The sequence below is a fragment of the Cololabis saira genome, chromosome 17 (genome assembly GCF_033807715.1).
Source record: "Cololabis saira isolate AMF1-May2022 chromosome 17, fColSai1.1, whole genome shotgun sequence".
Lineage (NCBI taxonomy): Eukaryota > Metazoa > Chordata > Actinopteri > Beloniformes > Belonidae > Cololabis > Cololabis saira.
The window spans coordinates 12,555,781-12,579,530 of NC_084603.1; the positions used below are offsets into that span (position 1 = coordinate 12,555,781).

General features: G+C 41.5%; 1 protein-coding gene and 1 long non-coding RNA gene across 3 annotated transcripts; both read left to right on the forward strand.

The window, feature by feature from the left end:
• hcar1-3 (hydroxycarboxylic acid receptor 1-3) lies at nt 1–10,065 on the forward strand. Of its 2 annotated transcripts, none has more exons than XM_061745282.1 (2): nt 1–60; nt 8,449–10,065. In XM_061745282.1, the coding sequence occupies exon 2, from the start codon at nt 8,486–8,488 to the stop codon at nt 9,443–9,445; it is 960 nt and encodes a 319-aa protein (XP_061601266.1). In that variant the 5' UTR covers nt 1–60; nt 8,449–8,485; the 3' UTR covers nt 9,446–10,065. The 2 variants fall into 2 exon arrangements, with proteins under 2 accessions (XP_061601266.1, XP_061601267.1); XM_061745283.1 differs by lacking the exon at nt 1–60 and adding an exon at nt 8,190–8,292 and having other exon boundaries at nt 8,446–10,065.
• Nucleotides 10,066–13,216: 3,151 nt separating this feature from the next.
• Nucleotides 13,217–15,110, forward strand: LOC133463751 (uncharacterized). The gene is made up of 3 exons (XR_009784368.1): nt 13,217–13,541; nt 13,817–13,898; nt 14,788–15,110. It is a non-coding gene; the product is annotated as an uncharacterized LOC133463751 (long non-coding RNA).
• The last annotated feature ends 8,640 nt before the right edge of the window (nt 15,111–23,750 follow it).

Genomic DNA, 23,750 nt, shown 5'->3' on the forward strand with positions numbered 1-23,750 from the left:
CGTTGATTTGTAAACAGCATTGCTTTCCTCTGCTGAATCCAGTGTGATCAGTGACGACCGGTGAGTACTGAAATACAATTAATACATGATTCACACCCAGTGAATTATGCCTTCAAAAGGTGTGATAGCATGTGATGTGTATTATTTTCATACAGAACGACAAAAGGAAGGCGGGCTGTGGAATGGGATTTTTTATTTTATTTTATTTTTTGTCAGCAATTGCATGCATATTTTAGTTGACAGTAAATCTTCACTTAACTTATAGTCTGACTATTGAGAATGTTTAGTTGGGGAAGTTGATTTAGTCTCAAACACTTTTACTTCTTGTCAACAAGCCCAAACCACCACCGCAGAGATGTGGAGATTGTCTTTTCAGGCCAGTGCAGTGATTCTCAACCGGGGGTCCGCAGACCCCTAGTGGTACGGGTGTAATTGTGATAATAAAATATATTTTTTTTAAAAAGATTCTCGGACATTCATAGAAAAAGATTATTATTTTACTCAAATGTGACAGAGATTTTTATCTACCTAAACTACAGAGGGTAACATGACCTTCTTTTACTCTTTACAAGTGTAATTCCTTGTATTATTTTTTTTAACCTTTGTCTGGTGTTAGCTTTCTGTTACCATCTCCGATGTTAACGGGTCAGTTTTGACCCGTGTTTTAAATCATCTCTAAAATACACTAAAAGCAATTATCCATCATCCAATTTGTTTCTCATCTCTTGGTTACATTGTTAGGCTTCCTTATCCATGAAAATATTGGTTTTAATATTTTTGGTGTGGGCCTCTCGGCCTTTTTTTGTCAGTATAGCCCTTGATTTCAATTTTAAAAACTGGTAAAATGAGCCTCAAGAGAATCATATGAATATATAAAAGGCTGTTGTGTTACCTGGCTATTACTGAGGGGTATTAGAACACATCTCTTAAATAAATTTGTTTCATTTATTTTTTCATTTTAATATTATTAACTATAGTAACATCTATGTTGTTATGGGTCAATTTCGACCCATATACATTTACCTGAAGGAAATGGAAAAAAAATATTTTTTCAGCAATAGAACTAAAAAATAAGTGATATTGTGACCCTGCAGGTCAGTAGTCAAATCAAGGACGACACGTTTTCCTTGGTTCTTCTCAGGGATGCCACTCGCAGCTTTGCCTGTGTAAATCTGTAGCTGTTTTTGGCATCGCAGGCTGCCCAGATTTTTATGCCGTACTTCCCTGGCTTACTGGGTATGTATTGCCGGAAGGGGCATTTTTTCTGGGAAAGGGAGAAGACGTTCATCCACTGTCACCTCTGTGGTCCTGGGTTGAACATCAGTGGAAGGAGCTGCACCCATTTCTCCCAGAAATCCCTGATGGGGGCAAGCTTGTCAGATCTTGCTCTGGTATCCCTGTTGTCAAATCTGAGGACTCGTGATATCATTCGAAAGGTCTGAAGTGACATTGTTGCCCTGTCGATGCATCCCAGAGACTATCAGTGGACTCATTGTAGCATCTGTACACTCCAGCAAGAAGAAGAACACCAATATAAGCATCCAGGCATTCCTCATCCATGTCTTTCCACATGTTGCCATGGACTTTTTTCCCTTCAAGGTTTGTCATAGCAAGTATGACTCTTTTTATTGACAATGGCATAAATAGCTCAAAACATGTTTTGATTTCACTGACTCTTGTCAAAGCAAACCTTGTGATTCCAGGGGTCTTTTTGATGACATTTTCAGCAGCTGCCCTGCCATGTACATCATGAGGTACTGAGCTCCAAAGTATCTTTCCATTTTTGGACTTGAATTTTTCAGCAGGAGAAGCTTCAGCACCAGTGACCTCCTCGTCAGACTCACCAGATGTGTCAGTGTCTTCTGGATGATACTCCACATCGTCTTCCTCCTCAGAAGCCTGCTCCTCTGCATCACTATGCTGCTCATTGTCGTCTCTTTCATTTTCGACAAAAATATAGTCCAGAACTTGGCTTACTCTAAATCTTCTTCTCATCTTTGCATGCTGCAAACTGGAGATGTGCACTCTGAAAGTGAAATGAGTGAATTGACCCTACATGTCTGGATATGCCCGACTTTATTTGTTTTTGTTTATCTGCCAGTAAACTGGAAAACAAAAATCCAAAATGAGAATCCACTGAAGCTCACATGACTGGGAGAGGAGCTGGCTGTCTGACAGTGCAGTTATGATTTCAGTTTTGGCTCTAATTATTGCTTTATAAGCTTATTTTATAACCGGGTCGAAACCGACCCTAACACCACAAAGGTAACAATTTCAACCAGAGCATTTTATAATTTAGTGAAAAAATCTTTTTTGATATTATTTTGTTGAAATAGAGGTTCCTGACAAAGTCAAAAAGCCTTGATGCAAAAACCAATTTTTGTGGTAGTTTTATGAATTTAAAACCTAAGAACGGGTCGGTGGCGACCCTAACAATAGACTATTATACATTTTCAAAATTATACATGTACAGTGCAGCATATGTAAGGGATAATGCCCGACGAGGTGTACATTAACATACATAACATAAATATATGGACACGAGGGCGTGAACCCGATGCGAAGCGGAGGACGGTTTGCCTCCGCCAAGTCCATATATTTATGTTAATTTTTTTTCACCTTTATTTAACCAGATAAAAAACCCATTGAGGTCAAGACCTCTTTTCCAAGGGTGACCTGGCCAAGGAAGGCAGCAGCACACGTCACACACAAATAACAGCAATCACGTAATAAACATTAAAAATGAGAGTGCAAACTGTTAGTGAATAAAGTGCAATAGTGGTGACTTCAATATGTAAAATATGTAAAAAACAACAACTTCAGAAATCATTTAAAATTTAAGAACACGGTCACATGTAATTTAAAAACACAGGCACTGCCGAAAGGATTCTCGTTGTCGGTTTTTAAGAAGTGAGCGAAAGGCTTCAAAAGAAACAAGTTCAGGCATTTTCAGTTAATTTTGTAAGGTATTCCACGCAGAGGGTGCAGAGAAACTAAAAGCTTTTTTCCCCGAGTTAGTCCGAACACGAGGAACAGCCAGGTGCAATGTGCCATTTGACCTTAAAGCATAACTGCTTTTAGTTCTCTGGAGAAATAAACATAAATAAACAGGAACCAAGCCAAGAAGAGCCTTATAAATCAGAGTCATCCAGTGTGTGAATCGTCTAACATTCAGAGAAGACAAGCCAGCTTTAGCATACAGTTCACAGTGGTGAATGAGATGGCTACAACCAGTTATGAACTGTAGGGCACAGTGGTGGACCGGAGTCAAGGACTGTAGACAGCTGGCTGACGCACACATGTCCACAACATCTCCGTAATCCAGAACAGGCAGAAAAGTAGCCGAAATCAGAAACTTTCGTGCTCTGAGGGAAAAACATGCCTTGTTTCTGTAATAAAAACCGAGTTTCACCCTTAATTTAGAGACCAAATTTTTTATGTGTGCTTTAAATGTAATTTTTAAATGAGTGAGTATGGAGTCCGGGGCCCTCTACTAAGGGCTGTCCGGTCTCTGTATGATCGGAGCAGGAGTTTGGTTCGCATTGCCGGCAGTAGATCAGACTTGTTCCCGGTGCATGTTGGACTCCGGCAGGGCTGCCCTTTGTCATCTGTTCATAATTTTTATGGACAGGATTTCTAGGCGCAGCCAGGGGCCGGAGGGGATCCGGTTTGGGGACCTCAGGATTTCATCTCTGCTTTTTGCAGATGATGTTGTCCTGTTGGCTTCATCAGACCGGGACCTTCAGCATGTGCTGGGGCGGTTTGAGGCCGAGTGCGACACGGCAGGGATGAGAATCAGCACCTCCAAGACCGATGCCATGGTTCTCCACCGGGAAAGGGTGGCATGCCTTCTCCGGGTGGGTGGAGAAGTCCTGCCTCAGGTGGAGGAGTTCAAGCATCTCGGGATCTTGTTCACGAGTGAGGGAACGATGGAGCGTGAGATTGACAGACGGATCGGTGCAGCGTCCGCAGTTATGCGGTCGATGTACTGGACCGTTGTGGTGAACAGGGAGCTGAGTCAACAGGCGAAGCTCTCGATTTACCGGTCAATCTACGCCCCTACCCTCACCTATGGTCATGAACTTTGGGTAGTGACCGAAAGGACAAGATCGCGGATACAAGCGGCCGAGATTAGTTTCCTCCGCAGGGTGGCTGGACGCTCCCTTAGAGATAGGGTGAGGAGTTCGGTCACCCGGGAGGAGCTCGGAGTCGAGCCGCTGCTCCTTCACATTGAGAGGAGTCAGCTGAGGTGGCTTGGGCATCTGTACCGGATGGACGCCTCCCTAGGGAGGTGTTCCAGGCATGTCCCACCGGGAGGAGACCCCGGGGAAGACCCAGGACACGCTGGAGAGACTATGTCTCTCGGCTGGCCTGGGAACGCCTCGGACTCCCCTCGGAAGAGCTGGAGGAAGTGTCTGGGGTGAGGGAAGTCTGGGCATCCCTGCTGAGGCTGCTGCCCCCGCGACCCGGGAACGGATAAAGCGGGAGAAGATGAGTGAGTGACTTTAAATGTAAACTCCCCATCAATAATTAATCCCAGGTATTTGTAGCTAGTGACCAGCTCAATAGCTTTACCATGGACAGTTTTAATTGATGGGGTATTCTCCGGGAGAACTGATGAATTTGAAAAAAACATAACTTTGGATTTTTCATCATTTAAAACCAGTTTCAGTTTCTCCAAACGAGACTGCACTTCATCAAAGGCAGACTGTAAAAATTAAAAGGCTTGTGCAATTAAGGGTGAGCAGCAGTAGATTACACAATCATCCGCATAAAAGTGATATGAGGCATTTGACAAGTTTCCACACAGCTCATTTATGTAAATTGTGAACAGAATGGGCCCTAACACTGAGCCTTGAGGTACACCTTTTTTGACCTTGAGAAAGTTAGAGCTAGCCCCACCCAACTGAACACATTGCATTCTACATGCCAAGTAATCTGCAAACCAAGTCGTGGCTTGTTTGGAGATTCCAATCTTAAAGGGAAAGTTCGGTTTTTTACAACCTGGACCTTATTTCTGGCATTTTTTATGGTTGTATACTCACCCAGAGGTGTTTGGTGTCATTTGGAGTCCTTCGGAAGATATTAGGAGTTTTTTGCGAGCCTCTTCTCCCGGTAGCTCCTGGGGCACAGCGGGACACAGACGGTGCAGCGTCTAAATAACACATGATTGCCGCGAAACTCTTCATTTCTTTTATGAATCACTAGATCTGCTTCCAGGACCTGTTGTAACATTGTGGCGCTGTCTGTGTAATAAATAAATCCGTTTGTAAACAAGACCTCTGAACTCATGACGTCATCGCGAGTGGCGCACTCTGTCCTCCGTTCAGTGAGCTCTTCAGCCGTATACTCTGGCTCAAAACGGTAAGGACGTCCATCATATTCAAAGTCGTCGTCCACAACCTCAGAATTTGACAAATATTCAGACATGTTTCAAATAACTATCAGTAAACTAACAGTAGCGAACTCCAGCTGTACACGGAGCTGTGTCTGGGACGCGCGCACAGAGATGACGTCATGAGTTCAGAGGTCTTGTTTACAAACGGATTTGTTTAATACACAGACAGCGCCACAATGTTACAACAGGTCCTGGAAGCAGATCTAGTGATTCATAAAAGAAATGAAGAGTTTCGCGGCAATCATGTGTTATTTAGACGCTGCATCGTCTGTGTCCCGCGAGTGCCCTATGCGCTACCGTTATATGGAGAAGAGGCTCGCAAAAAACTCCTAATATCTTCAGAAGGACTCCAAATGACACCAAACACCTCTGGGTGAGTATACAACCATAAAAAATGCCAGAAATAAGGTCCAGGTTGTAAAAAACCGAACTTTCCCTTTAAGGAGAGTTTTTAGCAAGAGGTTGTGGTCCACAGTGTCAAATGCCTTGGACAGGTCAATGAACAGGGCAGCACAAAACGTTTTGGTATCCAATGCCTCAAACACATCATTAAGAACTTTTAGGGCAGCAGTAACAGTACTGTGCTGCTTCCTAAAACCTGACTGATAGGGGTTTAAAATATTGTTTGAGTCTAAAAATTCCCTAAGTTGATCACAGACCAGTTTTTCAAATATTTTTGCCAAAATACATAATTTTGAAATTGGCCTGTAGCTATTCACAACAGTAGGTTCGCCTCCTTTTAGCAATGGGAGGACGAATGCAGATTTCCGCACCTTAGGGAGTTTGTTTGTGCTGAGGCTTAAGTTAAAAATAATTAGAGGCTCAGCAATTAAGTCAGCAGCCAGTTTTAAGAAAAATGGGTCCAAATCATCGGGATCGGCTGATTTTTTGGAGTCCAACTTCTTTAACGCACTACAAACTTCAGAGGTAGACACAGGTATGAAATGAAAAGAAGAATCAACCAAAAATACTGGTTCGTCTTGTGTGGCTGACTTTTTGGAAACATGATTTAGTGATTCAAACAAGTGCCCTGCTGTGATAAAATGTTCATTAAAATAGTTTAGTATGGCGCCTTTGTCGGTCAGGTTTGAAGGATGTTTGATTAAAAAATTTGGCAGTTCACTAGAGGACGTAGTACCAGAAACAGATCTCACGACATTCCAGAACTTCTTGGGATCATTTAGATTTTTGGTGGTTTCACTTATGACAAATTCTGATTTGGCTTTCTTAATTAGGGAGGTACATTTATTGCGAAGCTGTCGAAAAGTAATCCTATCAGCCTCTGTTTTTGTTTTTCGTGCTTTGGCCCAGGCATGATCTCTCTCTTTTAGGAGGTTTCCAATTTCAGTGGAAAACCAGGGATTATTTCGGCCTTTTATCCTAAATTTACGTAGGCAAGCATGTTTATTGATTATTTTCAAGAATTCAGTGTGAAAGAAATTCCAGGCCAACTCAACATCATCAAAAATTGGCCAAATCATGCAGAAAGGCCTGCTCGTGGAAGTGTTTAAAATCTCTTTTGAGTAATATTCGTGGTTTAGTTTTTGGGAGTTTGGCATTTTTGACCACTGCAATAGCACAGTGGTCACTCAGATCATTCCCGAAGACACCTACATCAGTATACTTGTGAGGGGTGTTTGTGATTATAAGATCAAGGAGTGATTAATGGACATATTGAAGGTCATTATCCCGTTTATACCACGGTCACTTACCAAAAAACATAAATATTAAATCAGTTTTTCATGCTTTAATGTGTTTTCAGTTCAAATCCATCCATTATCTATACCCGCTTTATCCCTTGCAGGGTCACGGGGGTCTGCTGGAGCCTATCCCAGCTCATTTCAGGTGAGAGGCAGGAGTTACACCCAGGACAGGTCACCAGTCCATCACAGGGCCACATATAAACACACAAACCATGCACACTCACACTCACACCTACGGGCAATTTAGAATCACCAATTAACCTAATATGCATGTTTTTGGACTGTGGGAGGAAACCAGAGTACCCAGAGGAAACCCACGCAAGCACGGGGAGAACATGCAAACTCCACACAGAAAGGCCTTCTTGCTGTGAGGCAATAGTGCATTTTTGTATAGACATAATGTCTGACCTGTAGGTATTTGTAAAACTTTTGTTTGTAGTTTGTATGTGGCCTGTAATGCTTCAAATGTTTTTAATCTTCCACAAAGGTCCCAAAGGTTGTAAATATGCTGAATTCCTGCTTCATACCAGTTATGAAAGTTAGATCCAGCGCCCCCGTCGGTTAAATTGGGATTATCCATCATTGTTGTTAAACAGCTCAATTTAGGTTTAGTCCCAAATAATTTCCGTAGAGATTTCCAAGTAGTTCTCACATTAGGGATTAAAAAATGGTCTCTCGCCATGATTGGTAGTTCACTCCTACTTTTATCAAGTAAATTGACAGAAGAGTACGGTTTGGAGAAGGTTGCTTCAATCTCGAACCCTGGTGGCTTTGGTTGATCAGTTTAATTCCTTGTATTTTAATAAGAAATCTTGCCCCCATTTGCTTTGTTGAAGTTACTGCATGACACTGTTGATACAAACGTAATAGATTTGCATCCTTTTAAAATTATGAGCCCCCTAGTTTTTCACCCTTCAGTTCTTTAACATGCTTTTATTGTGAAATATTTACAGGAAGCTGTTGGGGGAACACTCATTAACTTTCAAAGTTCAAGTTAGCGCTTGGAATTGCAATGATGTAAAAAAAATACAAAAAAAAACCAAGAACACGATAAGCACAGTCACACAAAGAAGAAGAAGAAGAAGAAAAAAAGAAGTAGACGAAGACGGCTCGTATTAAAAAAAGGCAGCTCGTTCTGAACTTAGAAGACTCTGAACCGCCAGAAAATACAAAGAAAACAGACTGTAGACGGTATAATGACCCTGCTTGTCAAAGGCTTTTTTTAGATTATTGAGATACCAGATGCCAAAATAAACCCAAATATCTTGGACTTTAATCGTTTTGCTCTTTCAAATGTTTGGTCCTGAACCATGTTTTCATCTAACCTCTTTTTATTCTCCGCAGCAGCAAATCTGCAGAAAACAACAAGAGCGGATAAGCTAAAATGGACGGTAACGACAGCTGCAATCCCCCCCATGTTGGGAACTCGTTTCTGCAGGCCGTTATGATCATAGATCTGATCGTCGGTCTTCCCGGGAGCATCGTCGCCTTGTGGATCTTCTGCTTCCGCGTGAAAGTCTGGAAACCCCACATCATCTTCCTGTTCAACCTGGTCCTGGCCGACTTCCTGCTCCTCATCAGCGTCCCCTTCCGCATCCACACCCACTGGCAGAAGGAGAACTGGGTGTTCGGCTCGGCCGTCTGCTCCATCAACCTCTTCATGCTGTCCGTCAACCGCTCCGCCAGCATCGCCTTCATGACGGTCGTGGCTCTGGACCGCTACTTCAAGGTGGTGCATCCGCATCGCTGCGTCAGCCGGCTGAAGGAGAGCCAGGCCTGGGGGGTGGTGGGTCTGATCTGGGTGGCGGTGACGTCCCTCCGGGTGCCGCTGCTGACCACCGACCTCATCCACCAGGAGGGGAACGACTCGCTGTGCCGCAGCTTCTACCCCTACAAAGACGTGCCTCCTGCCGCGACGATGAACAGTGCCATGTACATGCTTGAGTTCTTCCTATCGTGGCCGGTGTTGCTCTTCTGCTCGGCCAGGATCACCTGGCACCTGCGTAAACGTGGGATGAGCAAGCAGAAGAATGTGCAGCGGGGCATCAGGGCGGTCGTGACGATCAGCGCCGTGTTCACCTTCTGCTTCATGCCGAGCGTCTTCGCCGGCGTGGTGGCGCTGTACTTCAAGGGCCGCGACTGCTATCTCTACATGACTTGGTCCGGGATCTTCGTCACGTGCTTCGGGTTGAACTACCTGAACAGCGCTCTGGACTCCGTCATCTACTTCTACTCCAGCTCCACGTTCCAGCAGACGCTGAAGAACTCGGTTAGCATCAGGAAGAAGGTCCGAGCAAACAATAGACAGAAGCTGCAGCAAGATACTAATATCCTGGACCAGTGATCATCAACTGGCAGCTTGCGGGTCGAATCCGGCCCGCCGAACCGTCCACTATTAAAGCAACTGAAAACAGCAACAACTGAGACTCTAAACTATCAGTAATCCCCACCATTTATGACTCTATACTAGGGGTCTTCAACCTTTTTTAGCCCAGGGACCCTTGGATGAGAGAAAAAAACAGAGCAGGGACCCCCGCTTGTAATTCTTATTTTTCCCCTTTTTTTTTTAATATGTCAAGTTTTAAGCCTGGCTTATAATAACTTTTGAATGTGTTTTATTCTGCTTATATCACCTTATTAACCAATTCCTGACTGGGTTATTAGCTACATGTGTTTACGGTTGATGAAACTTTGGCCTCGTCAGACGTGGAAGGAGTAACGTTAGGCCGAGCTGTAACGTTACAATCTCCAGCTTTAGGCTTCGTTATTGTCACAAATTTATCCATCAGGTCAAACTAGCGTTAAATATGAAATAGCCAAGTCAATTTCGCAACTAATATTCTTTTATTAAACAGCTAGCTAGCTCGTTTTTCCGCTCTAAAGTTGACATTAGTCACATGACTCACGGGAATCATTTATGTAGAGTTGTAGACTAAATAGTTATCGTCAAAAGTAGATTATTATCGCCTGTTAATGGAGTTTTCTCAATCATATTATATATATATATATATATATATATATATATATATATATATATATATATATATATATATATATATATATATAGCCTACAGTATATATTATTTATTTTTATTTTTTTAACTCACAAATTATTTTGGTTAAAATTGCCTTTATTTCTTTTTAAATTGGAGGACCCCCTGCAGTACCTCCGCGGTCCCCTTAGGGGTCACGGACCCCCGGTTGAAGACCCCTGCTCTATACATTACGAAATGAGCACTGTTTAGCCTAACATTTATTGTTTCACACAGTTCTTTTTTCTTAAACATAACTGTACCCTTATGCCTTTACTTAACATTTGGGTTTTATTTCAAAATCTCAACAACAAGCTTCAAACTATTAGACTTCTCAGGACAAAAAGAGGGAATAACCAACCGGCATAACTTAAAATAGCATGGTGAATAACCTGGTACCAGAACAAAACAGGTCACAAATAATGTTCCCACATCAAATAAAAAGTAAAATCCCAAGGCTGAAATGGGCGACTCACACTACCGAATGACTGACGTTACATTTCCCCTCTGACACCAACCTTTTCACATCAGGCTTGGCCGCTGTCAGACTTATGACTGGTTTGACAGTCGGTTCCTCTCACATGTTTTTATTGAGGTCATCTTGGAGAATCGTAGCCTTGCAGGGGTAGCTTGAACCCAACATGGTGAGCACAGACACAGCTAGCGTTTGGCTACGTATGTTGGACGAGGCAAACAGGCGACGCCTTTCGGAAGGTTGGCATGATAAATGCGTACTTTTCAGTTCAGTCATCTTTAAAGGATCTGTTTTCCACATCAACTTTTCGTTTCATGGCCTTTGAGAGCCATTTTACCTGTGTTGAGAGGCCTTTTCCTATCACTTCCGTGGTGTTTGTTTTTAAGTGCTTTATAAATAAAGTTGACTTATGCCCCGTTTACATGTAGCAAAAACGGTGGTGTTTTCAGGCGTTTTGGCTGTTTGTTTACACGGAAACGAAGCTCAAAGTCACTAAAAATGATAATTCCTGAGATTTGCAAAAACTCCGACTTCACGTTTGCTTGTAAACGGAGAGAAACGGACATTTAGGCTTCAGAACGTCACATTATGCGACAGAAACGTCACCAGCGTCATGTGTGCGACCTGTGTTTACAATTTGTTTGGCCACGTGTCATTTGTTGATATTTTTTTTCCAGGATTCCGATTGGCTAGCATGACTTTATGTTTCTCGTTACGCTGCCCCCTGTAGGTTTGGCTGCTTATAGCACCTTAACAGCAGGCCCGGATTAAGAGGGCAAGGGCCCCTGGGCAGAAATTCTTGATGGGCCCCCCCTCTCCCCCGAAAACACACAAACATGCAAACAAACTGGGTTTTGAATTATGGACTGCTATTTGTTGGAAACACCTGTAGCTTATACAGGATTTACACTGATAGGGTACTGTCTGTATGATTACAATGGACAAAATCGGCACCTGCAGATATCCTCCATCATACAGGATTTACACATACTTGCAACTATGCTTTCCTCAGCAAGCAGCTACAATATCAAGACCATCAGCATATTGTTACTCATTACCATTAGCAAACAAACGCTGCTTCATCTCCACAAGTCCAGATTGTGGATTCAGAGTCAGATCCGTACATTATTCACACACAAACCCACACACACACAAAATACCTGTGGCTGTCTCATTCCTGTCTGTCTCTCTCCTCTCCTTCTCATCTGTGTTTCAGTGTGGCTGTCATCATGTTCTGCTAATACAAAAACGATGCAAAATAGCACTGGTCAACTAGACTAAAAGCCTTATGATATTAAATAAAAATGAAAAATAAATGTAATATAGGTTGTCCTAACACACACACACACACACACACACACACACACACACACACACACACACACACACACACACACACACACACACACACACACACACACACAATACCTGTGTGTCTCTCTCTCTCCACTCCTCCTCCTGTGTTTCAATGTCTCTCTCTCCTCTCCTCCTATTCTTTGTTCCAATGTCTCTCTCTCTCTCCTCTCCTCCTCCTCTGTGTTTCAATGTGCCTCTCATTTCTTGTTCATCTCTTTTTTTCTAAATGTTTTTTTCCCACATTCATCTCTCTCTCTCTCTCTCTCTCTCTTTCTCCTTCTCAACTCTTTCTCCATTTTACTCCCATCTTCTTTTCTCATGATCACTCTCTCAGAAAGACTAGTTTCTTGCTTTCTTACAAACTCAGTCACAATCTCATCAAAGTCCAACTTCTTGACGAGCTGAGACTCAATGGCCATCAATGGCCCCGGCGCGCTGTGGCTACAACTAGCAACCGGCTGTGTCGCGCTTTGTCCAGCATCCTCCTCCGGAGGATCCGGCGGCAGGACCGGCTCCGGCGGAGCTGGCGACGGGGGTGGCTGTACCGGCGGAGCCGACGACGGCTCTTCCTCCTCATCCCTGCTTCTTTTTGAAAAAAAGTTGGATGGAAGGCACACTTTTTAAAAAAGTTTCCTACCTCTCCTCCTTTTCTCTTTTCCGCTTTCTTTTACTACAACCGCTTCTCTCACTCATCTTTCTCCAATCAAACTCCTGCACTCCCACAACTCGGAGCTGTCAGTGCGGCGTTTATAAGGACAGTGACGTCCGACTGCTAGGTGTTTGACCAATCAAAACATTCCATTTTATTAAAAAAAAAAAAAAAATCAACGTGATTTTTATTGGTTATATACAGTCTACGGGTTTCTCCAATTCTAGCTGCCCCAATCCCTAAAAAAAAAAAAAAAAAAAAAAAAAAAAAAAAAAAGAGGCTCGGCCATGGGCCCCCTGATGCGCGTGGGCCCCTGGGCGCCCGCCCATAATGCCCATTGGGTAATCCGGGCTTGCTTAACAGCCTATTCGTGCGGGTTCGTGTAAATGATGGTATCTTTCAAAACGTAGAGGGGGAAATATCCGTTTTTGTAAATATGTGTAAACGTGTAATGTGTAAACGTGGCCTTAATTGAGTTGAGGCAAAATATTTCTGTCAGTCCTGGTGGATGACTGTGGTTTAGGTGATAGGAGATGTGTTGTAATGATGATACGCAGAGCGTAGGAACCAAGTGTGGTTGCGTAGAGACGGACCTTTTAGAAGGTAACACCAGCACGTGAGACCAGGGGTGCGTCCGAAATCGCATACTTGCACCCTATTTAGTATGCAAAATGAGTATGCGAGATTTTTTAGTGCGTCCGAAACGTTAGAACGTACTAAATAGTGCACATCATGCATACTCATTCCGGAGAATATTTTGAGTGCGCATCGATGGACACTACCCGAGCAGAAATTTCCCACAATGCAATGCAGCGGTGTTTGGTTGCTGCGCGCGCAACTTCGGCTGCGCAGAGCAACATGATGGAGGATAAAGCTGCCGGAGCCGAGGAAAGTTGCAGCAGCAACACCATCCCGCTACAATTCAAATGTGAGTAATTAAGTGATTTCGCTTTGGTTTCCATAAGATATTAACCAGATGAGTTCATAATTTATCACATTATTCTGTAGGTAGATGTATTTGCAAAGTTGAATGAGCTACCTACAGGCAGCCAGTGATGGCTAGTGTTAATGTTATTTATGGTATAACGTTAACGTTGAGTGAGAGGGGCTAGGGAAACACAACCATCGTATCTAATCAATTTAAGGGGTGATACTTTCCTCTGTTAGTGAAATACTATCACGTGAATTGTTTTGATGTGCCAGGGACGGACGAGAAGACGAGAACCCGGAGCAGCTGATCCGCTGGAGAGCAGCAACAACAGACTTCTCAACCGCTGTTGAATTGGTTTGATATTGGATATTATGAATTCAACACCCATAAAACTTGTGATACATACCACTGATTTTGGTCATATTGCTTGTGAGTGTTCATGGTCATCTAGACTATATATCACAAGAGAGTTATTATTATAAAATCATATTATGGGCTGATTTAATGAGGTTTAATGAATTCAACACCCATAAAACAATCAGTGGTATGTATCACAAGTTTTATGGGTGTTGAATTCATTAAACCACATTATGATAGGAGGATGATAGAAAGGTTAATATTAAATTGTTTTGTTATAACACATTTTGGATAATTATTAACTTGTATGAAGAAGGACAACAGCTGGCACCTAAAAAATACCTCAGGGGATAAAATAATACAATAGGCTAAGGTTGAACACCATACGCCACAGCAATTACAAGTAACATCAGTTTTATTAAAGCAGTAATTCACTAGAAACAATATATAGTCTAATATGCTAATAATATTGTTAATAATAATGAAGATGTTGATTATGATAACAATGACAATAATACCCTGTAGCCCTTTATAACAATCCCAAACTGATCTCTGCAATATATCAACAACTATCAAAATAATATTACTGTGAGGTAAAAATAAAGATGAACAATGAACAGATTGAATTAAATAAAAAAATTAGAACAAAATCGTGTTTGATGAAATAAATGTTGACTATGCATTCCAAATACTAACTACTATATTATAACTAGTATAAACTATTATATACATATTTACATTGATTGATTAGTCAATTATAATTATTGATTTTAAATCTGATTAATATCTGTTAACATTTAGATGTAATCATGCTGTTGCAGAGCTTGCACTTCAACCACTGGAGCTGAGACAGCGGCTGACAGCTTGTCTCTGATTGTTTCTCCAGAGGACAACTCAGCACGTCCAGATGCTCCAGGGTCTTCTTCAGGGGGACATGTCCTCCTCCATCACGTCTCCATCAGGGGCTGCATGTCCTGCTCCTCCATCACGTCTCCATTGTCCAGGCAGATATTGTGCAGGATGGATGGATCGGCTGTTCTTAAGCACCCGAGCATCGTGGACAGACCCAGGGAAACCCACAAATATGTCCAGGAAGCGCCCCTGATGGTCGCAGATGGCCTGCAGCTGGATGGAGTGGAAGAGCTTCAGCTTCATGTTCTGAAATAAAATAAATCAAATGAAGAAATAAGAGTTATTGGTGTATTTTCTTTTTAAAAATGTAATATTATTTTGTTATCACTTTACAAGGCACAAAAGTAGGCTATAGGTATACAGTTGCTTATAAATGGTCATGCTTAGTATGCTGCTTTGGGTTACTGCAAAAAATGGTTCATACCAAAATATATATTCTGTCAGATAATGTTTTTAAATAGCCTAAACTAAGAATGAAATTACCCAAGTATATTTCAGTGTATTGCAAATGTGTCTAATTTAATGAGTAGACATGTCAAATATAAACTACAGGTACATTAGGGCCAGAGCACTGTCAGTGCTCTGGCCCTAATTACATCACATGAGGAATTAAACTAGATATATTCACAAGATATTCTATTTTATATGGATATCTTTAAAATACATTTTATTTTTTGTAATGTATAGCATATTAAATAGAACTTCGTAACTCATATTCCCTGAGAAGTAAAAAAAAGTTTTATGCTTGCCTTTTCCTCTAAATAGAGGAGTATCTGGCGATGCAGTTCCCTGTCAGAGTCCCGACGTCTGTTAAGCTTCTTCTTCTGTTTCTCGTTAGAAGTGACGAGGTGAGAATAAAACCACACTGTGCAGGGGAAATGTCATCTTGTTTGGCCGGGATAAATGAGAAAGAGCGGAGCAGATCGGAGCGGAGCGCTGCTACCGCTGCTGTGACAGGTTACCATGGTAACACCCCCCTCCCTACGGCAGGAAGTGACGTATGCGCACTTAATAGTACGTCCGAATTAATGCACACTACTGATATTTACTCAAAAGTGTGCCAAATTTAAGCATACTTTTTAGTACATACTATTTAGTATGCGATTTCGGACGCACCCCAGTTCATCATCCGAGTGTTAATTTGTTAACGTGTTAATAAAGTGGACCAAAGACAAGTCGGTGACTCGCAGTCCTTTATATAACACTACATGGTGTCAGAAGTCGTCGGACGATGGCTAAGTTCCCACCTCCTGAAAATTTTGATTTTTCCCGGCCGGAACAATGGCCCGAATGGCGCCAGAGGTTTCATCGGTACAGGGTAGCTACGAAGCTGAACAAAGAAGATGGAGAGGTACAGGTCTGTACACTGCTCTACTCGCTGGGAAAAGAAGCGGAACAAGTTTTTAAAACTTTCACATTTTCGGAAGATTATGAGGAAGATCCGGATGATTATGAGACAGTTATGGCTAAATTGGATAATTACTTCGTGCCCAAAGTGAATACAATTCACGAAAGGGCCCGCTTCCATCAGCGCTCCCAGAAGCCAGGGGAGACCGCGGAGGAATACATCAGGAGCCTGCATGATCTCGCTGACACCTGTGCATTTGCTGATGCAAAGAATGAAAATATCCGTGACAGGTTAGTCATTGGGATATTGGATAAAGAACTGTCAGAGAAGTTACAGTTAATGCCTGACTTGACGCTCGACAAAGCCGTAGAGCTCGTGAGGCAGTCAGAGCAAGTGAAACAGCATGTTAGTGAGCAAGGTTCTAATGCTGTATGCGCACAAGTCAGTGAAGTCGCACGCAAACAGGCGCCATACAGAGACAAGCAGAAAAACAGAAATGGACAAGGGCACAACAAATGGGGCAGAGAGAGACAAGGAAATAAATGTTCCCGATGTGGTCGGGCGCATAGGAAAGAAGACGCGTGTCCAGCACGGAACGCTGAATGCCGCAAGTGCAAGAAACTGGGACATTTTGCGGTCGTTTGTCGCTCCCGTGTGGTCAACGAGGTTACTGCACCCTATGAGGACGGAGAACGGAGTCAAGCACATTTCCTAGGAGAAATAACAGACGTGGGAGATTCAAATGAAGCATGGACTGTGAAACTGCCTATACAAGGTATTGTAATAAACTTTAAGATCGACTCAGGAGCAGATACAAGTGTCATATCTGAAAAGACTTTTAATCAGCTAAGGTACAAACCACAACTTAGCAAACAAGCAAGAAGGCTAGAGAGCCCAGGAGGTACATTGGATTGTATGGGCCACTTTATAGCCACCACAGTTTGGAAAGGAAAAAGGTTCAGATTTAAAGTGAATGTGTTAAAAGGCTCACATAGCAGCCACCTCCTGAGCCGTAATGTAGCTGCTGCCATGGGCTTAATAAAGCGGATAGAGGAGATCAAAAGTGCAGAAGAGCTGAAAGACCCCTATCCAGCAGAGGTTGGAAAACTGAACATAAAGCCAATCAAAATCATTCTAAAGGAAGATGCCGTACCTTACAGTGTGAATACTGCCCGGCGTGTGTCAGTACCCATGCTCACAAAAGTAAAAAAAGAACTTGATCGCATGGTAAACAGTGGAGTGATACAGCCAATCAAAGAGCCGACGGAGTGGTGTGCTCCGATGGTTGCTGTACCAAAGAAGAACAAAGAACAGCCAAGAATATGTGTTGATTTAAAAATGTTAAATAAGGCTGTGAAGAGAGAAAAATATGTTCTACCCACCATAGACGATATTCTACCCAAACTCACAGGTGCCAAGGTGTTTTCTCTTTTGGATGCAGCCAGTGGTTTCTGGCAGATACCACTAGACACAGAAAGTGCCAAACTGACAACTTTCATAACCCCCTTTGGGAGATATTACTTTAACAGACTGCCTTTTGGGATCACAAGTGCGCCTGAAATCTTTCAGCGCGAAATGACTGAACTCCTGAAAGATCACGAAGGTGTTGCCATTTACATGGATGATATTCTCATATATTCAGACACACCAGAAGAACATGAAGAGAGGCTACAGAAAGCCCTGGACACACTCAAGAATGCAGGTTTAAAGCTGAACAATGAGAAATGTCTCCTGCGTCAGAGAAAACTCAACTATCTCGGACATTGCATTGATGAGCATGGCATTAGGCCAGATGAGGCCAAGGTCAGAGCTATTACTGACCTTGAGCCACCAAGCAACGTCCCTGGTCTAAGACGAGTCCTGGGTATGATTCACTACTTAGGCAGGTATTTGCCAAACCTGTCTGAGGTCACCAAGCCCCTCAATGACCTTCTCAAAAATGATGCTGCATGGTCCTGGAGTTCGGCACAGGAGGAAGCCTTCGGGAAAGTGAAAGAGCTCATCACACAATCACCTGTGCTAGCGTTCTATGATGTGAATAAGCCAACCATTGTTAGTGCTGATGCTAGCAGTTATGGTTTAGGAGGGGTCTTATTACAAAGACACGATGGACAGTTGAAACCTGTCAGTTTTTGTTCCAGAACACTCACTGAGGCTGAACAGCGCTACGCGCAAATCGAGAAAGAGTGTCTCGCTGCAGTCTGGGCTTGTGAGAAGTTTTCTAGATATCTGTATGGTCTAGACACCTTTATCCTGCAGAGTGATCACAAACCTCTCATTCCTTTGATTAACTGTAAAGATCTCAATTCTGTGCCTATGAGATGTCAAAGACTGTTGTTAAGAATGATGCGCTATAACCCTACAGCTGAATATGTTCCAGGGAAAGAACTGGTTATAGCTGATACCCTTTCCAGACATCCTCAGGCAGCCGAGACGGAAGAAGTTGCAGAGCTGACAGGTGAAATCCTGGCCTACGAGGAAGCGGTCCAGAAAGCGTGGCCCATCTCACCAACCAAGCTCGACCTGATCAAGCAGCAGACCCTGCAAGATGCTGAACTGCAAGCGGTCCAGCATTATGTGATTACAGGTTGGCCCCAGTACGCTGTTAAGGTGCCAGACAAGGTAAAGGCCTACTATTCTTCCAGACATGACCTCACCACATCTAATGGTCTGATTTTGTATAACGATAGAATAGTAGTGCCACACACGATGAGGCCAGAAATACTGCAGCGCATACATGATGGGCACCAGGGCATCGTAAAATGCAGAGAACGTGCTAGGTGTAGTGTGTGGTGGCCTGGGATAAGTAAAGAAATTCAGACAATAGTCAGCACATGTAAACACTGTCAAGCGTCTCAGCCTACACAAAAAAGAGAACCCCTGATCACTACTCCACTTCCCAGCCGTCCATGGGAAAGAGTTGCCGCTGATATATGTGAGATAGATAAACAATGCTATTTGGTAGTTGTTGACTATTTTTCAAGATACATAGAAATAGCCTATCTCAAAGACATGTCCAGTGAGACCACTAGAGCTAAACTGAAAAACATATTCGCCAGATGGGGAAGCCCAAATGTATTAATCACAGATAATGGCCCCCAGTTCTCAGGCAGAGCTTTTGCACAGTTTTCTCAGGAGTATGATTTTAGACACATAACAACTAGTCCTCACTATGCTCAGGCTAATGGAGAAGCTGAGAGGGCTGTACAGACAGCCAAAAGAATACTGAGACAGACTGATCCTTTCTTAGCCCTCATGAGTTATAGAGCGACCCCGCTGCAGGCCACAGGTGTGAGTCCATCCCAACTCATGCTTGGAAGGCAGATCCGCTCCACAGTTCCCACCTTGGAATCTAAGCTGCAACCTGCATGGCCAGATCTCCAACGAGTGAGGCTGACTGATGAGAAGGCTAAACAGAGCTACAAGCGTGCTTATGACAACAGGCATAATGCCAAACCCCTGCAGGAACTTGAACCTGGAAAATGTGTAGCTGTTAAGCTGGACAAGGAACGTGGATGGACTAAGACAGCTACGGTGCTCAAACAATGTGACTCTCCAAGGTCATATTTGGTGCAGACAGGTAGCGGTGTGCTGCGCAGGAACCGTCGTCACATACGGCCCCTCCCATCTGATCCAGAAGTTCCAGTGACGAGTGGAGAGGGAAGTATTGAGCGTGATGGACAGTTGCACTCACCTGCTCCAGGGGTTGATCCAGCTCCTGACACACCCCCAGTCACCATACCACCAACTCCGGCGCGTGTTACTTCCAGTGGCAGACTTGTGAGGCCACCAGATAGGTATAAAGACTATGTGCAGTAGTATAACAAAACTACCTGATGTCATTGCCTTAGTTCAGAAGGAATCCAGGTTAAGAAACTGTTTTATTAAAAAGATTGTTTAGTGTGAAATTACTGTTTTAATGATGAATGAGTCAGAGAGACTGTTGAGTTTAATAGAAAATGAATACTGAAATTGTTTCTCACTACTAAGTTGAAAGATGAAAAAAAAAAGAAAAAAATACACCTGAAGATGTGTATGTTGGTAAATTCATGGTTATGCAGATGTTTTAGGTTGGACTTGGTTCATGCTTATGTGTTCAATAATATATATTCTGTGCATACGTCTTAAAAGACTCAAAGAAAGGGTGATGTGTTGTAATGATGATACGCAGAGCGTAGGAACCAAGTGTGGTTGCGTAGAGACGGACCTTTTAGAAGGTAACACCAGCACGTGAGACCAGTTCATCATCCGAGTGTTAATTTGTTAACGTGTTAATAAAGTGGACCAAAGACAAGTCGGTGACTCGCAGTCCTTTATATAACACTACAGGAGACTGACTCATAAAGGCGAAAAATGCCTTCAGTTTTGTAATGAAATGGAAAATTTGATTTTTATTTAATTTTTATTTGAGGGTCCGGCCCCCAAGGTGACTGTCCAGTAAAATTCTGACCCTCTGACAAATATAGCTGGTGACTCCTGTCCTAGACGGATGAATAGCTGCCCCGTGTTTTACTAACATACCCTGCACTCTGTGGTGGTGAATTTCAAGTGAAAAACACCAGCTTATGTAATACGTGTGCAACCATAGCAGTTGCATCAACTACGGTTTCCAGGAATCCTACGAACACGCTCACATCAGCTACTGTACGTTATTATTATGCACTGGAATCACAAAGTGTTGCTTAAGAGTTTAGTTTATCATCATATTAGTGTAGATTTGGTATATCTGAAGATCGTATACTATAAAACAGTACAGTACAGTATTCATCCTCAAATGTAAACATTATTAAAATCAATCAAGAAACTACTACTTCTTCTTTCTCTGCAGAATGCATTCTCATGCTGCTTGCAAATGTGTCGTATATGGATGTTTGTTGAAAAAATGAAAGTTTATCACCAAATAAATGCACTCAAAAACAAAATATCTATTGCTATCTTGTATAAAGCAAAATAATTCCTCAATACAAATGCATTACAAATACTGTATCATTCTCTCATACTACCATATATTACTTACTGTGTGGAGATTTGGGGGAATTCATACAAAACAATCATAAATCCAATTATTCTTCTCCAAAAAAGAGCAATCAGAGTTATCAACAGAGCATTAGCTTCATGTTTATTTGTTGTTTTCTTTTCTTTCATTCCTTTTGTATTTGAATTCTTATTTTAGAAATGACCAAATTAAACAAACAAACAAGCATACAAACTTATTTACACTTCTGTTTGTTGAATGATTAATAGTATTGCTTAGCTGATCTATGATTATTCAGACACTGCGCTATGCAAAAGTTATTATAACCTTTATCTAACCGCTTTGGCATAATCTAATTAAGATTAAAGATCTCTTTATAAGATGGTTTTGACCAAGATAGGAGACATCAGAGCCTCGGCATCATAAACACAGATATAAAAAATACACAATAGTCAACTGTCAACTGGCTTTTTACATTATTAAAAATAATGAAAGCATGGGAAAGGAGTGCAGAGATTATCACGTGCATAATAAACGATTTTACTATGTTACTATATAGAAATAAAATTTCAAACATCAAACTTGCAGATCTTAGTCCTGTACTGATGCAAAGTTTAATTTGAAAGAAGAAAACAAAACAAAAGGAGGATAATCCAGGACCTTTTCCCATCATTGGGTCGAACAGAAAATTGACAGTGAAAAATATCAACAGGAAGAAAACAAATCCAGCTACATCGGCCTGAAGGAGGGACCATTTTACAAGCACTTGTTAAATTACCGTAACTCTCTAACCATTTACCAGTAAGCCCCCCAAACGCCTGGACATTTGTAATATAAACGTGACAATTAAAAAAAAAAAGAAGAAAAATCAAGGCTCATAAACCTTGTAGTATATATTTGTTAAATGTCCTATTGATTTGTCTTACATTTTTTTCATGTTGAATTTCAGCTTCTACAATCCTGACAAATCTAAGTCTATGTTTTTTCTCTTAAGACTGTTGTTACATCGTCGTAACACACAGTAATGTAAAATAACCACGAGATATTAAAACTTAAGGGTTATTCTGGAAAAAAAAGGATCAAAAGCAGTTGCTCATTATTTGATCTATTTCTGTTTTACAGCCAAAATAACAAAATAAGTCCAGGTGACCTGCATGATACTTGGTCAATAAAGGGTTAAATGGTATCCAGATGTGCAATGTGTTGCAAGAAACATTTCAATGAAATTATGTGTGAACAGTATTTACTGAAATATACAGAAAGCAGACGCAAAGAGCTGGAGAATGTCTTTAATTTCTGTGGGGATTGGTCCCACTTGAAGCAGGGCTCAATTCTAATGACGGCCATCAAAGCCGAGCTGTTATCGGTCTTATTCTTGTTAAGTCCACCACAGAAAACGCTCTCTACATCAACACTGGACCAGGCTAATACCTGGACCAGCCTGGGGAACTGAGTTACTCCTGTCTCCTGTGACGACTGAACCAAGAACACGAAGAAAATATGCTCTCAAGTCTTATTGTTTTCTATATGTCTATAGGTATAGTTAGTATATAGGTTGTTGGATTGACAAAATTCTGATAAAATACATTCAGACATTCAGAAAAGATTTGAAAAAAGAGAAAGCAAGTATAACTTAAAAGGAACAGAGATTTTAAAAAAACCAAGACCCCGTCCACACGTAGCCGGGTATTTTTAAAAACGAATATTTCCCCCCTCCGTTTATAAAAAAATTTGCATCCACATTACATCGTTTTAAAAAAAAAAACCCTCCCTCTCTGATGCACTCAAGAACTCTCAGAAGAACTCAATTTACCTTCTGTATGTATTTCTTTTATTATTATTCTGTTCCTTATGTGATACATCATACAGTATATGATACAAATGTTACTCCCTGCATTCATGGCTGATCATGGATCATCAAAGAAGAGACTGGAAATTACATTTTTTAGTTTAGGATATTGTAGGAGGCTAGTTTAATTATGCCTTGATCTTTGTTTATTAATTGTTTGTGTTGTATTTATTTATTTTTATTTTTTTTTCTTTCTTTTCTTATTTTCTTTTTTTTTTATTTTTTATTTTTATATTTTCTATGGCATATGATATGACATTGTGAGGAAGGGACAGGACTAAATAAGCGTTCTGCTTCCTCCTGTTCCCTCTCCAACACATTATTTTGCTGTTGTTATTTATTTCTGGGTGAGACTGTTAAATTGTTTTGCTTTTTTGATATTTTGACGCTTTTAATTTGATGGTGATTTGTTGTTATCCGAGATAAAAGCCAACAATAAACAATGATAAATAAATGATCTATAGATATACATATTGACTAATGAATACACATTTTCAAAGCAACATATAGAGGCCCAAGGAAGCATACATCTGTCATAAGGTAAATAAAATAAAAAAAATAATCAATAATAATGTTGTAACCTGAAGTTAAATTGATAGGAGCAAAAAGAAAAAAACGAGCAGAGATCAATTTACAATGATACAAGCAAATTTTACTGCAACTTATTATTTGTTTGTTAGTTTAACTTTTAGTCCGAAATATGTGTTTTTAATTTTACTGTACTTTTTTAAGTGCTTGTTTAACTTTAAAAGTACTGTTTTATTT

Excerpts from the sequence above, each read along its gene's own strand:
- hcar1-3 (XM_061745282.1), top strand. The coding sequence starts at position 8,486 with ATGGACGGTAACGACAGCTGCAATCCCCCCCATGTTGGGAACTCGTTT.